The sequence below is a fragment of the Bos mutus genome, chromosome 6 (assembly GCF_027580195.1).
Source record: "Bos mutus isolate GX-2022 chromosome 6, NWIPB_WYAK_1.1, whole genome shotgun sequence".
Lineage (NCBI taxonomy): Eukaryota > Metazoa > Chordata > Mammalia > Artiodactyla > Bovidae > Bos > Bos mutus.
In genome coordinates, this window is record NC_091622.1 from 64,581,627 (window position 1) to 64,599,789 (window position 18,163).

Sequence of the window (18,163 nt, forward strand, 5' to 3'; positions counted from 1 at the left end):
TTTGATGTATTCCTTTCCCGATTTGGAACCAGTCTGTTGTTCCATGTCCAGTTTTAACTGTTGCTTTCTGACCTGCATACAGATTTCTCAGGAGGAATGTCAGATGGTCTGATATTTCCATCTCTTTAAGATTTTTCAACAGTTTTCTGTGATTCACACAGTCAGACTTTGGCATACTCAATAAAGCAGAAACAGATATTTTTCTGGAACTCTCTTGCTTTTTTGATGATCCAACAGATGTAGGCAATTTGATCTCTGGTTCCTCTGCCTTTTCTAAATGCAGCTTGAACATCTGGAAATTCACAATCCATGTACTGTTGAAGCCTGGCTTGGAGAATTTTGATCATTACTTCACTAGCGTATGACATGAGTGCAATTGTGTGGTAGTTTGAACATTCTTTGGCATTGCCTTTCTTTGGGATTGGAATGAAAACTGACCCTTTCCAGTTTGTGGCCACTGCTGAGTTTTCCAAATTTGTTGGCATATTGAGTGCAGCACTTTCACAGCATCATCTTTTAGGATTTGAAATAGCTCAACTGGAATTCCATCACCTTCACTAGCTTTGTTCATAGTGATGCTTCCTATGGCCCACTTGACCTCACATTCCAGGATGTCTGGCTGTAGGTGAGTGATCACACCATCATGATTATCTGGGTCATGAAGATCTTTTTTGTACAGTTGTTCTGTGTATTCTTGCCACCTCTTCTTAATATCTTCTGCTTCTGTTAGGTCCATACAATTTCTGTCCTTTATTGTGCTCATCTTTGCATGAAATATTCCCTTGGAATCTCTAATTTTCTTGAAGAGATCTCTAGTCTTTCTCATTCTATTGTTTTCTTCTATTTCTTGCATTGACCACTGAAGGGGCTTTCTTATCTCTTCTTGCTATTCTTTGGAACTCTGCATTCAAATGGGTATATCTTTCCTTTTCTCCTTTGCCTTCACTTCTCTCCTTTTCTCAGCTATTTGTAATGCCTCCTCAGACAGACATTTTGCCTTTTTGTATTTCTTTTTCTTGGGGATGGTCTTGATCACTGCCTCCTGTACAATGTCACAAACCTCCATCCATAGATCTTCAGGAACTTTGTCTATCAGATCTAATTCCTTGAATCTATTTGTCACTTCAACTGTATATTCATAATGGGTTTGATTTAGGTCATACCTTATTGGTCTAGTGGTTTCCCCTACTTTTTCAATTTAAGTCTGAATTTTGCAGTAACAAATTTGTGATCTGGGCCACAGTCTGCTCCCGGTCCTGTTTTTGCTGACTTTATACAGCTTCTCCATGTTTGGCTGCAAAGAATATAATCAATGTGATTTCAGTAATGACCATCTGGTGATGTCCATGTGTAGAATCTTCTCTTGTGTTGTTGGAAGAGGGTGTCTAGGAGATTTTATTTTCTTATGGGTACCATTCACATAAAAGGAAAATACCTGGACCAGAGACAGCTTGCCAGTTTTTTGGCCACTAGCAGTACATATATCCAGACTAAATTGTTGATGAAAGTAGGTAACACAGGTGAAAGATATAGAGAAGCATCCTCAATTCCAAGTCAAAGAAATGAGCAATTTAAAATGCCTATGAACAACAGCAAAAGCATTCCTATACTCCTACCTATAAAATAGTCATTATGTATATGTTTGCTTCTCAACTTTAAAATGCAGATGTGAGTTCTATGCTATTCTTTGATCACTCTTCCCCTTGGTATATATGTTCTGTCATTGTACAGCAATAGTGTCTAAACAAAATACAGTGGCTTAGAACTTGTACCTGCCCCACAGGGAATTAAATCAGACAATCCATAATCAACTTTCCCTCAAGGCATGTACTAATTCCTAAATTGTGTATGTGCACGTGTGATGCTGAGGAAACAAATATTAAATCAGCTTCTGAACTCTAAATTAATATGTAGAGATCTCAGCTATTTAGAGAAGTCTAGGGCCACCAAGGAGAGGGAATCCTAGTACAACTCTCAGGCTATAAGTTGAGAAATTTCAAATGACTGTGCTCTAGGAGAAATAAAAGTTTTACAAAATGAAATACACCAATTTTGGCCAAATGAAGTTTGGCCAAACTCACCCTGACTACACAAGCAAAATTACATCAACTTTGCAGGAAATAACATCATCTAGAATATCTATTGTTTTAAATATGTCGTGGCATTCAATAAAAAATTAACACACATTTCATGAAACAGAAGTAAATCACCTTTAACCAAGACATAAAATTTTCAAAAATTTTTGAAAGGTACACAAATAACAAATTATTGTGATTATCAGAGACTTTAATACAACTATGAGAAAATTGATGAGATGATGTCAAATTTGATAAAATGCCTAAAGTTGATTTAAAAGTTACTAATGTTTAAAAGTGATTTTCAACAGAAATAATCAAAAAAAATGGAGTAATGTGTATAAATTTTGAAAAGGCAATAATAGCCATTCTGGGGTTTTGCATACATTGAAAATATGATTAAAAACTGAAGACCACACAAAAATATTTTAATATAAAAACTGAAGTAAATTTTTGCCAGGAGATTTACACCAAAAGAAATACTACACGGCATATGTTTCTAAATGGAAATACACTACTGAAAAGAGGACAGAATATCAGAAAGAGTAATTTCTTGATTAAAGTTAATTGTTGTTCAACATTTAAAAATAATAGTTTCTTTTAGTATTTCAAAATATAGACTGAAAATATGTGAATGTAATAGCAAAAAAAATAAGGACTAGAGTTTATGTAGTAAATGGCTTGTGAGGTCCTCAAATCATGCTAAAGTTACTAATGTATGAGTAAATCTAATAAAGAAGGCATATTTTAATCACTAAAATTGATAAACAATTGTACATATAATAAGATAATGTCAAAAGAAAATAAAATTATAACTAGATGATGAATTCAAAAGAGGGAATGAACTGAGGGAAAATAAAATCTGGATAAAATTGATCGTACAACAACAAAAAAAACAGAGCCAATATATTGGAAACCATGCAACCCCTCACTCACCACCAACCAAATATACACCACCCACAACAACAAATCCATTCAAAGTTGAGGTTTTGCTCTACTGACATAAGAAATAACGATAAACTAGTAATCTTGCAAAACACTCATAAACATCAAAAAGAAATAGGAAAACAGCAAGGAAAGGATCCATACTAAAATGTTGAAGAAATAAGAAATCAAGATCCAATGCAAATTAACTGTGGAAAATCCCCTCAATACACGTAAGCAGGAAGTTAAAAAAAAAAAAAAAAACAGGTACACACAGTCAAGCAGTCACTCTGGGATAAGAAAAACTTCCTTGTATCATAAATTCAGAAACTAAAAATGTGCCATTCCCCCAACACAAACATGAACATAGGAAGAGATGAATAGGAAATTTATTGAACTTAGGAAAGAAATGGAATACAATATTATAAGATAGAAAAATAAATAAATAAACTAAAAATAATGAATAAAAAACGAGGAAAATATCGAGAATATAAATGAGTTAAAGAGAGAATTCAAAGAGAATGAAAGAAAATAGAAAGCTATGATTAACACGCCTGTAATTGTAGCTTAAAAAGAAAACCAAAACAGTCAAAGAAAATCAATATTCAACACTATAATGCAATAAATAAATAAATCTATTAAATCTATCCAGATTTAATCTATCCAGAAAGAAAACCTGAAATTGCATTTTAAAAAGACATTGATTACCCAGAAAAAAATGTTACCTAAAATGAAAAACTCTAAGATACATCTTAACGAAAGTATTCAGCTGAAAGACAAAGAAAAAATCCATAAAGTCCTCTAGCTTTCATAAAACAGAGATTGAATCAATAACCAGGGCAAGAAAATTGTATTGGCATTAGATTTTCTCAAAAATGACACTACAACTCAACTTCAAAAAAAATAAACCTAATTAAAAAACAGGCAGAGAAACTGAATAGATGTTTTTCCAAAGAAGACACACATATGAAAAAATGTCCAGCATCACTAATATCAAGGAAATACAAATCAAAACCACATTGAGTTATCACCTCATGTCTGCAAGAGGGCTTTATCAAAATGACGAGAAATAACAAGTGCTGGTGTGGATGTAGAGAAAAAGAAGCCCTAGTGTATTGTTGTAAGTGTGTGTGCTCAGTCACTCAATCATGTCTAACTCTTTGTGGTCCCATGGACTGTAACCCACCAGGCTCCTCCGTCCATGGAATTTCCAGGCAGGAATACTGGAGCGAGTTGCCATTTCCTACCCCAGGGGATGTTCCCAACCCAAACTTTGAACCCGTGTCTCTTGTGTCTCTAGCATTGGTGATAGGTTCTTTACCACTAGCACCATCTGGAAAACCCAGGGAACTATTTGTAGGAATGTAAATTGGTAGAGTCACTTTACAGGAAATAGTCTGGAGGGTGTTTAAAAAATTAAAGATAGTTATTCTACCCATTTTTTAATTGGGTTGTTCATTTTTGATGCTGAGTTATATGAGATGGTTCAGTCAGATAATTTGCAAATATTTTTTTTTCCTATTTAGTAGTTTTTCATTTTGTTTTTGATTTCCTTTGCTGTGCAGAAGTTTTAAGTTTAATTAGGCCTCATATGTTTAGTTTTTCTTTTATTTCCTTTGTTTTAGGAGACAGATCTGAAAAAATCTTGCTATGATTTATGTCAAAGACTAATATACTTGTGTTTTCCTCTAGGAGTTTTATAGTTTCCCATCTTACATTTAGGCATTTAATCCATTTGGAGACGTTCAACATCACTAGCCATGTTGCCATTTGCAACAATATGGGTAGGTTTTGAGGGTATTATGCTAAGTGAAACAAGTCAGAGTAAAACAAAGTAAATTTAATCTCATATGTGTAATCTAAAAAACAGGCAAACAACCCTTCCCCCCCCTCCCCTGCCAAATGCAGACTAATAGATACAGAAAACAGTTAATTGGTAGAAAGGAGAGTGGTGGGTTAGGGACAAAATAGGTGAAAGGGATTAAGAGGTACAAACCTACATTTATAGAATGAATGGGTATATAATATAAAGCATAAAAAATATGATCAATGATAGTTTTATATTTTATGGGACCAGACAATTACTAAATGTATCATGGTGACCATTTCATAATGTAAAGAAATGCCAACCACAAAGTAGTACACTTGACACAATACTGTACCTCAAATATATATATATATTTAAAAGAAACACACGAAGCACATCAACTCTGAAACAGTCTAATAAAAGAAAACTCAGTGAAAGAAAGCCTGAACGAAGAATATTATATGCAGCCAATGTGTCCTTCAAGCACTGGGTCAATGAAAAAGAGTTTTCAATGTAGAAAAACTTCTAAAAATATATACTAGATTGGAGAGAACTGGGAAAATAGCAGAAGAAAAAAATGCTAATGATGAGCCTTTTAACACATATCCATGCAGATCAAATACTAAAACAAAGACTGAGACAAGGATGTGAGACTATTTACAGTTGTTATATGTTGTTGTAAAGCAGAAAATATGTTAACTAAAAATAATAAAGCATTGGAGAGGAAAAATTAAAACCTAGAAAAAGCTTGCTGTTTCATGGATAATAGGTGGGAGTTAAATTATACCAAAATCATCTGATAATAGAAAGATCAAAGACTTTAAAAAAGGGGACTAAGCCCATTAGGAAAGTTAAAACTATAAAGGTAAAGTAGAACAAAAATATAAAGGTTTGAAAATACTAAAATATAAACATTATCAATTAAAGTGCAAATAATCCAATCTCATATAGAAAGACAGTAACTATGACTAAAATGTTATGAAAGAATTGAGAACAAACCTATCAGTCATATTGACAAATATAATGGAATCAAATGATCTGTTAAAAGAAAAAAAACAAATTGTCTTTATCTTGGACTACAGAACAAGACCTAATGACATGGTGCATACAAGCGACATAGCTAAAACAAAGTGATCAACAGAGGCAAAATTAATGAAGACAAAAAGATACAGGCAAGTGGAAACAGTAAGAATACTAGGATTAGCAATATCTTGATATTAGATAAAGGAAAATGTAAGTCAAAAAGCCTTGTGATCTGCTATGCTCAGTCATGTCTGACTCTTCGAGAGCCCATGGACTGTAGCCCATCAGGCTCCTCTGTCCATGGGATTTTCCAGGCAAGAATACTAGAGCAGGTTGCCATTTCCTCCTCCAGGGAATCTTCCCAACCCAGGCACTGAACCCATGTCTCTTGTGTCTGTTGCAGTGGCAGGCAGTTTTTATTCTTTACCACTGAGCCATCAGGGAACCCCAAAAAAACGTTATAGGTGTGACAAATAGCTGACAAGTAAGTTCTCTTTTTAATGTTTAAATCCACAAGTCAGTATGAAGCTATAACACACAATTTTTCTACACTAAATAAAATGCAGCCACCTTTGCTTCTCTGGTGGCTCAGCAGTAAAAGAATCTGCCTGCAATTCAGGAGATGCAGGTTCAATCTAGAAGGGTCTGGAAGGGCCCCTGGAAAAGGAAATGGCAACCCTTCCCAGTATTCTTGCCTGCAAAATCCCATGGACAGAAACTTAGTGGATTACAGTCCATGAAGTCACAAAAGAGTCAGACACAATGACTAAACAAAAACAAACAACATTTATGAGGTAAAATATACAGGGAAGAAGAAGAAAAAAAAAAAGGAAACACAAATAGTAACACATCAAAACTTAAAGAGGGAAAATAAATCATTAAATTTCAAGCTCAAAAAACACAATACAAAATAAAATAAACAAAATAAAATGAAAGTTATAATAAAGACAGAGTAGGAATTATGAGATAGTTAATAGAAAACACTAGAATGCATTTGCTATTATTATAAATGGAAATCCTGAAAAAATCCCACTACTCATAATTTTCATGATTAGAAAAAATGGGGTAATAATACAAAATATGAAGTAGGAAATAACAAATGGGAACTAAACATTGAAGCAGAGAAAAAAAATGATCAAAAGATTAACTATTTCCAAATAGCACAAGACCTGGATGAATTTATATGGAATTCTACCAAATTTCCAAGAGTCAGACAATGCCAACACCTGGACAAAGAAAGTGTTAGACCTTTGTTGAGCATCTTTTCACATGCCTCTTGGCCATCTGTATGTCTTCCTTGGAGAAATGTCTATTTAGGTCTGCCATTTTTTTGATTGGGTTGTTTGCTTGTTTTATATTGAGCTCCATGAGCTGTTCATATATTTTGGAAATTAATCCCTTGTTAGTAAATTCATTTGCAAATATATTCTCCAACTCTGAGGGATGTTTTTTCATTTTGTTTATGGTTTATTTTGCTGTGTCAAAGCTTTTAAGTTTAATTAGGCCCCATTCAACATCATTGTTTACTAGAGAAATACAAATCAAAACTATAATGAGGTATCATCTCACCCCAGTCAGAATGGCCATCATCAAAAAATCTACAAACAATAAGTGCTGGGGAGGGTGTGGAAACAAGGGCATATACACTGTTGGTGGGAATATAAATTGATACAGCCACTGCAGAGAACAGCATGGAAGCTCCTTTAAAAACTCAGAGGGTAACAGGCAGGAAGGCCAGGGGTCTCCAAATGGAGGAAATAGGCTGCAAGTGTCAGACATTTTTATCTCTCTTAATCAGCAGGAGGAAACAAACTAGCGAAATTTTTTTCCTTCTCTATACAAATTTAAAAGGAGGTTTCTCTTAAAATACTATGTTGCCATAATGACCCCTGGTTTCACCTGAAGTTAACTATTCTCAAACCTTGAGTTAACCAATGCATTTCTCTTATGGAAATGTTTGTCTTAAGCTATGTTAATGTACTATGCATTTACCCCAAACTCTGTCTTCAAGTCAGGTTCCTCCTAATGGCTCAGAACCTACTTGACAAACCAGTATGTTATACTCAGATATTGTTCCCCTAATTTATGTAAACAAAACTATTTTTATGGTAATCTGCCCTTCTACAAGATTCAAGTCAATCATTTTATGGCCCGAGATGAATCATCTGGTGCCAAGATTATCCCAAAATGCATTTTATGGATGAGGGGCCTGGTGCCATTCTGAGTTTTAAGACATTCCTTTCTTTCATTGACAGACTGCTAGTCACTATATAACATCCAGTTGAAGACTAGCAGGGGGGTACTATTTCTGCCTCCTTCTGATGCTTATGTCAGAAGCTTTCTCTATCTCCTTTATACTTTAATAAAACTTTATTACACAAAAGCTCTGAGTGATCAAGCCTCGTCTCTGGCCCAAGATTGAATTCTTCTCCTCCAGAGGCCAAGAATCCTGGCGTCTTTTCGTTCAGCAACAACCTTTCAAATCTGAAATAGAGCTACCATACGATCCAGCAGTCCCACCCCTGGGTAGATATCTGGAGGAAAGCATGATTTGAAAAGATTCATGTAGCCCAATGTTCTTTTCATTTTTGTTTAGTTGCCAGATCATGTCTGACTCTTTTCTGACCCCATGGACTGTAGCCTGCCAGGCTCCTCTGTCTGTGGGATTTTCTGGGCAAGAATAACTGGAGTGGGTTGTCATTTCCTTCTCCAGGGGATCTTCCCAACCTAGGGATTGAACCTGCATCTCCTGCATGCATTTCCTGCATTGCAGATGGATTCTTTTAATGCTAAGCCACCAGGGAAACCCAACCCCAATGTTTAGTGCAGCACTATTTACAACAGCTAGGACAAGGAAGCAGTCTAAATGTCCATCAACAGGGCGAATGGATAAAGAAGATATGGTACATATGTCTCTTTCAATTCTGGTTTCCTCAGTGTGTATGCCCAGCAGTGGGATTGCTGGATCATAAGGCAGTTCTACTTCCAGTTTTTTAAGGAATCTCCACACTGTTCTCCATAGTGGCTGTAATAGTTTGCATTCCCACCAACAGTGTAAGAGGGTTCCCTTTTCTCCACACCCTCTCCAACATTTATTGCTTGTAGACTTTTGGATCGCAGCCATTCTGACTGGCGTGAAATGGTACCTCATTAATCACAGCACTGTTTATAATAGCCAGGACATGGAAGCAACCTAGATGTCCATCAGCAGATGAATGGATAAGAAAGCTATGGTACATATACACAATGGAGTATTACTCAGCCATTAAAAAGAATACATTTGAATCAGTTCTAATGAGGTGGATGAAACTGGAGCCTATTATACAGAGTGAAGTAAGCCAGAAAGAAAAACACCAATACAGTGTACTAACACATATATATGGAATTTAGAAAGATGGCAACAATAACCCTGTCTACGAGACAGCAAAAGAGACACTGATGTATAGAACAGTCTTTTGGACTTTGTGGGAGAGGGAGAGGGTGGGATGATTTGGGAGAAGGGCATTGAAATATGTATAATATCATATATGAAACAAGTCACCAGTCCAGGTTCAATGCACGATACTGGATGCTTGGGGCTGGTGCACTGGGACGACCCAGAGGGATGGTATGGGGAGGAAGGAGGGAGGAAGGTTCAGGATGGGAAACACACGTATGCCTGTGGGGGATTCATTTCGATATATGGCAGAACCAATACAATATTGTAAAGTTTAAAAATAAAATAAAAAAAGAAGATATGGTACATATATACAATAGAATATTCCTCAGCCATAAAAAATAAATAAATAAAGCCATCTGCAGCAACATGGATGAATCTAAAGATTGTTATACTCAGTGAAGTAAGTCTGACAGAAGGAAATAAAGATTATATGATGTCGCTTATATATGGAATCTAAAAAAAATGTACAAATGAACCTATTCACAAATAGAAATAGAGTCACTGATGTAGACAACAAACTGATGGTTCCCAAGGGGGAAGCAGGTGGGAGGGAGGGAGGGATAAATTGGAAAAAATTGAAATTCACATATATACACTACTATCCATAAAATAGATAACTAATAGGAATCTAATAAATAGCACAGAGAACTCTACTCAATACTCTGCAATGACCTATATGGAAATAGATCTAAAAAAGCATGGATATATGTATACATACAACTGACACACTTTGCTGTACAGCAGAAATTAACACAACATTATAAATCAACTATACTCAAATAAAAATTAATTTTAAAAAGTGCTAGACCTTTGAGAATGAAGGAAAATACCCTTTCATGAAACAAATGTAAAAGGGTAACAAAACATATGAAAACGTTACTCAAAAATAAAATGGAAAATGAATATCACTTATAAATACCAATGCAAAAATACTAAATAATATATTAGTAAGCAGAATCCAACACCTTGATAAGTGTCTTAGTCCAGAATTCAAACATCTTTATCTTTAGTAAGATCAGTATCTTACTAAAATATCAATATTTAGTAAGAATTTGTAAGAAAGTAAGAATTAGTAAGAAACTATTGATCCAGAATTCAAATAGTTTCAATTACTATTATATACCATACTAATAGATTTAAGGAGGGTAAAACTCAAACTTATGTCCATAAATGTTGAAAAAGACTGAAAAATTTCAACACTGATTCTTGATTTTAAAACTAAATCAAATGAATCAAGGGATAAGTTCTTAATGTGACTATTCATATAAAGGAATACTTGAATCATTTCCCTAAGAATGAGAACAAGGAAAAGTTATCCATTATCTCCGTTATTATTTATTATATTAGACTATGAGACATTGTAATGTTTTTAGACAAGAGAATTCAATTAGTTTCATATGAATTGGTAAAGAAAAAAGATTTTTTTGCATATGGTATGATAGTAAAATTTTGAAAAGAAATAATGCTTAAACTAATAAAAATTGATTAAGCTAAAAGGATATAAAATAAACATTCATAAATCAATAGCACTAAAATACAAAAACAATAATCAGAGGATATTATGTTTGAGGAACTATCATTTATGGAAGAAAAACTTAAATGTTTAGGATTCAATTTAACAAATGTGACAAAAATCAATGACTAAATCTTAAAACATTCCAGAGAGATAGAAAATAAGCATGAAGATTTAGAAAGACAGCCCATGTTCCTGTTTTAAATGACTCAATATTATAAAGATGCTAGTTCTCCCAAAGTTAATTCATAAGTTTGACAGAATCTCAATAAAAATACCAACAAATCTTTTTCAAGTGAAACTAAACTTGTTGTTGTTCCTATATACAGGAATAAACCTCATTCATATATATATATATATATATATATATATATATATATATATATATATATAAAGACACACAATAGCCAGGAAAACTTAAAAGGAAAAACAAACTAAAGTGAAAATATGAGGTGGGGCTAGCTTTAGGTCAGGCATTAAAATACTTTAAAGGCATTACAAGTACCAAAATACTGTTGAATCTCTACTGTTAATGTAGTGTAGTGGCAAATAAATAGAAAAACAAGTAAGAAAATGGAATAGAAAGGTCATAAATAACCAAAATACATAAGAAAATACAATATACAGTTGACATCTCACATAATGGAAGCAAAGATTGACTTTTTAATAAATCATGCTGAGTCAACAGAAAAGCCATTTGAAAAAGATAAAAATTAGATTCATACTTTACACCATTCACAGGATAAAGTTCGAGTGCATTAGGGAATTAAATGAAATAAAACCATACAAATGCTTAAAGTAAACATAGTTGGATTCCATTCAAAGTGGAATATAATCAGTAACACTGAAACCAAACTGGTAAAAAATGGGTAACATAACAACACTGAATGGGGATAGGGAAGAACAGAACTAAGTAATTTTGGGGAACAGTGTTTTCATTACAGACTTCAAAGATAAATACAAAACTAATTGTATACGAATGCTTTATTCATGTTAGTTAATTTTTAATAGACCTGTTAAAATTATAGAACAACTTTATGTATTTATTAGAATTGAACAAATAAGAAAATATACAATGGGAAGATGAGAACCAGGTACCTATTTGTTGGAAAAAAGAAGTTATAAATAAGGAAAAGTGAAAGGTTTGGATTCATGGTTCATAATACATGTACATATGGATATACACAGGAATGTGTGAATGTGTAGGTAGAACATATATTTTCTCCATCTGTCCAATGAAGTCAAGAAGCAATGACCCTCAATATTAATGAATATACCAAGGACCCTTGTAGGGGTGTCTGACATGGGCGACCCCATGGACTTATACAGTCCATGGAATTCTCCAGGCCAGAGTACTGGAATGGGTAGCCTTTCCCTTCTCCAGGGGATCTTCCCAACCCAGGAATCCAACCAGGGTCTCTTGTATTGCAGGCAGATTCTTTACTAACTGAGCAATCAGGGAATCTTCCTTCATAGCTCAGTTGGTAAAGAATATGCCTGCAAAACAGGAGATCCAGGTTTGATTCCTGAGTTTGGAAGATTCCCTGGAGAAGGAAGAGGCTACCCACTCCAGTACTCTTGCCTGGAGAATGGTATGGACAGACGAGCCTGGCAAGCTACAGTCCATGGGATCGTGAGAGTCGGATGACTTAGTAACTAAACCACTACCACCACCAAGAACCCAGATTTTGGTTTCTAAATATCATTCTACAAAAAGTGGAATCAGGGTCTTCTGTAATGAGTCGGCTCTTTGCATCAGATGGCCAAAGTATTGGAGCTTCACCTTCAGCATCAGTCCTTCTAATGAATATTCAAGGTTGACTTCACTAAGGATTGAATGGTTTGATCTCCTTGCAGTTCAAGAAACTCTAAAGAGTCTTCCCTAGCACCACAATTCAAAAGCAGCAATTCTTTGGTGTTCAGCCTTCATTAGGGGGCTTCACTCATTGCTCAGTTGGTAAAGCTGGTAAATCAGCCTGCAATAAAGGGGATCAGGGTTCGATTTCCAGGCAGGTAAGACCTCCTGGAGAAGGAAATGGCAACTCACTCCAGTATTCTTGCCTGGAGAATCCCATGGAGAGAGGAGTCTGGCAGGCTACAGTCCATGCGGTCACAAGAGTCAAACATGACTTAGCGACTAAACCACCACAGCCTTATTTATGGTTCTACTCTTTCATCCATACATGACTACTGGAAAACGCATAACTTTGACTATAGGGACCTTTGTTAATAAAGTGAGGTCTCTGCTTTTAATAAACTGTCTAGGTTTCTCATAGCTTTTCTTCCAAGGAGCAAGCGTCTTTTAAATTTGTAGCTGCAGTCACCATTTACAGTGATTTTGGAGCCCAAGAAAATAAAATCTGTCACTACTTCCACATTTTCTCCTTCTATTTGCTGTGAAGTGATGGGACCAGATACCATGATCTTAATTTTTTGAGTGTTGAGTTTTAAGCCAGCATTTTCACTCTCCTCTTTCACCCTCATCAGGACACTCTCTGCTTTCTGCCATTTGAGTGGCACTATCTGCATAGCTAAGGTTCTGATATTTCTCCCAGCAATCTTGACTTCACTTTGTGATTCATCCAGCCCAGCATTTCACATGATGTATTCTGCATGTAAGTTAAACAGGGTGACAATACACAGCTTTGTCATACTCCTTTCACAATTTTGAACCAGTAAGTTGATGCATGTAAGGTTCTAACTATTGCTTCAGGCTTCACAGGAGACAGGTAGGGTGGTCTGTTATTCCCATCTCTTTAAGAATCTTCCAGTTTGTTGTGACCCACATAGTCAAAGGATTTAACATAGTTAATGAAGTAGAAGTAGATGTTTTTCTATAAATCCTCTGCTTTTTCTATAATCCAATGAGTGTTGGCAATTTGATCTCTAGTTCCTCTGCCTTTTCTAAATCCATCTTGTACATCTAGAAATTCTCAGTTCATGTACTGCTGAAGCCTAGCTTGAAGGTTTTTTAGCATAACATTATTAGTATGTGAAATAAACACAATTTTATGGTAGTTTGAACATTTTTTGGCACTGCCTTTCTTTGGGATTGGAATGAAAACTGACCTTGTCCAGTCCTGTGCCCACTGCTGAGTTTTCCAAATTTGCTGACATATTGAAAGTAGCACTTAAACAGTGTCATCTTTTAGGATTTTAAATAGCTCAGCTTGAATTCTATCACGTCACTGGCTTTGTTCATAGCAATGTTTCATAAGGTCCAGTTAAGTTCACATTCCAGGATGTGTGGCTCTAGGTAACTGAACACACCATAGTGGTTATCCGGGTCATTAAGACATTTTTGTATAGTTCTTTTGTATATTCTTGCCACCTCTTCTTAATTGTTTCTGCTTCTGTTAGGTCTTTACTGTTTCTGTTCTTTATTGTGCCCATTCTTGTAGGAAATGTTTCCTTGATATCTCAAATTTTCTTGAAGAGGTCTCTACTCTTTCCCATTCTATTGTTTTCCTCTACTTCTTTGCATTGTTCATTTAAGAAGGTCTTCTTTTCTTTCATGTTGTTCTCTTGAATTCTGCATTCATTCAGGTATATCCTTCCCTTTTCCCCTGCTTTTCGCTTCTCTTCTTTCCTCAGCTATTTGTAAAGCCTCCTTAGACAACCACTTTGCTGTCTTGAATTTCTTTTCCTTTGGGATTGTTTTGGTCTACCAGATCTAATCTCTCTATCAGATCTAATCCCTTGAATCTATTTGTCAGTTCCACTGTATAACTGTAAGGCCTTTGATTTAGATCATACCCGACTGGCCTAGTGATTTTTCCTACTTTCTTCAATTTAAGTTTGAATTTTGCAATAAGGAACTGATGATCTGAGCCACAGTCAGTTCCCAGTCTTGTTTTTGCTGATTGTATAGTGCTTCTCCATCTTCGGTTGCAAAGTTTATAATCAATCTGATTTCAGTATAGACCATCAGGTGATGTCCATGTATAGATTTGTCTCTTGGGTTGTTGGAAAAGGGTGTTTGCTGTGACCAGTGCATCTCTTGGCAAAACTCTGTTAGCCTTTGCCCTGCTTCATTTTGTGAGCACACGTGCAGAAAAGCACAAAATATCAGTCTGTGGTATTCTTGGCAAAAATGCATAAGCACAATTTAATAATGAAGATATCAGACAAATTGAGTGGTTTACTCTGGCTAATATACTTTAAAGTTATCAAGTTCATGTACCAAAAAGAAAACTGAGAAACTATATCAGATTGGAGGAGAGTATGGAGACATGAGAACAAAATGCAATGTGTGATCTTGGTTAGGGTTCTGAACTAGAAAAAGGGTCATTAGTGAAGTATCCAGCATCATTTGAATAGGTCTATAGATTAGTTAATATTATCGTATTGATACTACTAGTTCGTTGATTTAGGTAATGGTTCTATGATTACATAAATGTTAACAGTACATTTAAAGGTTTATGGGAATTCCATGCATAGATAGCATTTTGTTGTTGAGTCACTTAGTCATGTCTGATTCTTTGCAACCCCATGAACTGTACCCCTCCAGGTTCCTCTGTGAATGGGATTTTCCAGGCAAGAATACTAGAATGGATTGCCATTTCCTTCTCGAGGCAATCTTCCTGACCCAGACATTGAACCCACATTTCCTCTATATGCAGGAGAATTCTTTCTACTGCTGAGCCACCAGGGAAGCCCATATAGTATTTTACTAAGTCTAAATTCTATTTTGAAATGAAATATTTAAATCAATGTAGGAACACAGGAAATTAAATAAACAAAAAATAAATTAACATAATAAACAAAATAGTGACATTTAAGAAATTTGACAAAGCCAATATTTGATTTTATGACAACTGATAAAAAGTTTTAAGTCCTTCAAGATTTATTCATAAGTGAAAGAATAGTTTATCAGTATGAGTGATAAAGGGGAAAAATCCTTAGTGCTAAAAATCACTAAAAATATCACAAAAGCTTTATGAAACAATTTAACATTAGTAAATTTAAATTCCTTGAAAGCCCACCAAAACTGATTATTGAAATAATGGAACTGTTAAAAATTTTTCCTAAAATGCAAACTCTAGGTCAACATGATTTTACCAAATAATCTTTTCAAATTTCTAAAAGAAACAGTATCCATTTTAAATAACTCTTTCAGTGAAGAGAAAAATGGGGAACCATAACTCATTTGTAGATGCTAGCATAATCTTGACTCTATAACTGAAAAAAAAATTTTTTAAGCAAAATAACTAATTTTCTTCCTGAACATATATATAAAATTCTAAAATAAAATATTATCAAATTGAATCTAGTGATATATTAAATATCTTACCATGTAACAACCAAGTGACATATAAGCATGCAAATTTGGTTGATGTTTTAAAAATCAGTCAAATTTATAAAACAAATGGTAAGTAGAATAAACAGCAAAATATGATCAATATGATTGCTTCGAAAGATGCACAGAAATCATTTTAAACATTAGGGAGGAAGAAAGAGCCCTAGCAAAATTTTTGAAAATGAAGTAAAAATTCATTAGTTGAAAAATGGACACTATTTGCAAAGTAGTCATTATTTGTAATAATCACCATTCAATAAATAAAGTTGATAAATTCAGCAAGGCTGCTGAGGCTACAATAGATAGCAAAATGTCTATCATATTTCCATATGCTGCTAATAAACACTTACAAAATAAAATTTAAAAAAAATTTATGCTTATATAAAAACTCCAAATACAGATAATTACATCTAGCAAAATATGTTCAGAACTTCTTTCAGAAAACATTAATAAAAATAGAATACCTATAGAAGGATATATGATGATCATGAATTTGGTTTGGAAAAATTCAATATGGTAACATTTCAATTTCCCTATATTGATCATAGATTGAATACAATTTCAATAAAAATTTTTGCTGACTTATTAATGTATTTTGCTCCTTTGTTTTAAATTGTCACAGGAGAAACAGAAGTTAATCATGTTATAAGAGGTATACAAAAATGCACAGAACTGAGACTAACAATTTTGACAAAGAAGAACAAAACTGGATTACCTACGCTAAATATACTCTCAAGGCTTATAATTCTACATTATCTAATACAGTGCAGCAGTACTTTACAGAATTAGAACTCTTAGTTACATTTGAAATATTCTGTTTAATGAAATATCTCAGCATTTCATCAAAACTTTGATGGCTATTTTATCAAAACTTTGCCATTTCACCCTTTGTTGTAGCAGTTGTAAAATAATGACATAAAAAATATTTAGATATCTTTCTTCCCACATCAAACTGTGAATCTTTTGAAGCAGTACCAGTCCAACTAATAACTGTCAAACCTAGCAGTTTATAACATTTGTCAGAAAATCAAAAAATATGAGATATGATTAAAATAACATCAGCAAGTGTGGCTTTCATAGGCACTAAAATCCAAGAATGATTACTCAAACTTACCTCCTATATCTGGGCGAAGTTTATTGTCATAGCCTTGAAGCAAGGAGTTGAGAATTTGTGTTATATCTCCTTCGTGAATCTTTGGTGCCAAGACCCAAGTTTTGTTCACTGTTAAGTCCTCATCATCTTCATCATCTGCTTTATCAACACTAAGGAATTCAAAGAAAAATTTGTATGATAGTTCAGTCAAAGGAGGATTTTAAAAAATAGTTTAAGGTTGCTATAATTGTATATGGGAGTAATAAGAGGTGAAAAAAAGCATTAGAAATATCTTATACTAAGTAAGCCTAATACCTAATACCTTCATCATATGAACTGTCCTGTTTCAATAATATTCAAAAATGAAGAAATCAATACAAGGAATAATCGTGTATATTAATATAATAAAATTTTCCCATCCCACAACTGTTATTTACAATGACAGAGATCATGCAGATAATAGTGTAAGTAGTGGCCCTAGATTTGTGCAGATCACAATCTGTAGAGTCATATACAGTGATTCTAAACCAGACAGTAAAATAAAAATTAAAAGGTAAATATATATAGGAAAAGTTACAATAATTAGTCTAGTAAATGTATTTAAAATGCAAGTATAAAAAAGAAGACAAGGAAAGATGAGTGAAATAGAGTTCAAAGAATAAAAGGAAGAAGTATTAAATACATCTGGTCACAGCAAACACCCTCTTCCAACAACACAAGAGAAGACTCTATACATGGACATCACCACATGGTCAACCGAAATCAGATTGATTATATTCTTTCCAGCCAAACATGCAGAAGCTCTATAGAGTCAGCAAAAACAAGACCAGGAGCTGACTGTGGCTCAGATCTTGAATTCCTTATTGCTAAATTCAGACTTAAACTGAAGAAAGTAGGGAAAACCACTAGATCATTTAGGTATGATCTAAAGCAAATCCCTTAATATCATACAATGGAAGTGACAACCCTTATGATTATACAGTGAAAGTG

At 34.2% G+C, this 18,163-nt stretch overlaps 1 protein-coding gene across 1 annotated transcript in view; it reads right to left on the bottom strand.

The window, feature by feature from the left end:
- The window catches only part of GABRG1 (gamma-aminobutyric acid type A receptor subunit gamma1), a 93,493-nt gene that overhangs the window by 50,916 nt on the left and 24,414 nt on the right, over nucleotides 1-18,163 (bottom strand). The window contains exon 2 of the mRNA XM_005892924.2: nucleotides 17,195-17,343. Within this exon, the coding sequence (XP_005892986.1) occupies nucleotides 17,195-17,343 (149 nt within the window). The remainder of the gene's footprint in view (nucleotides 1-17,194; nucleotides 17,344-18,163) is intronic.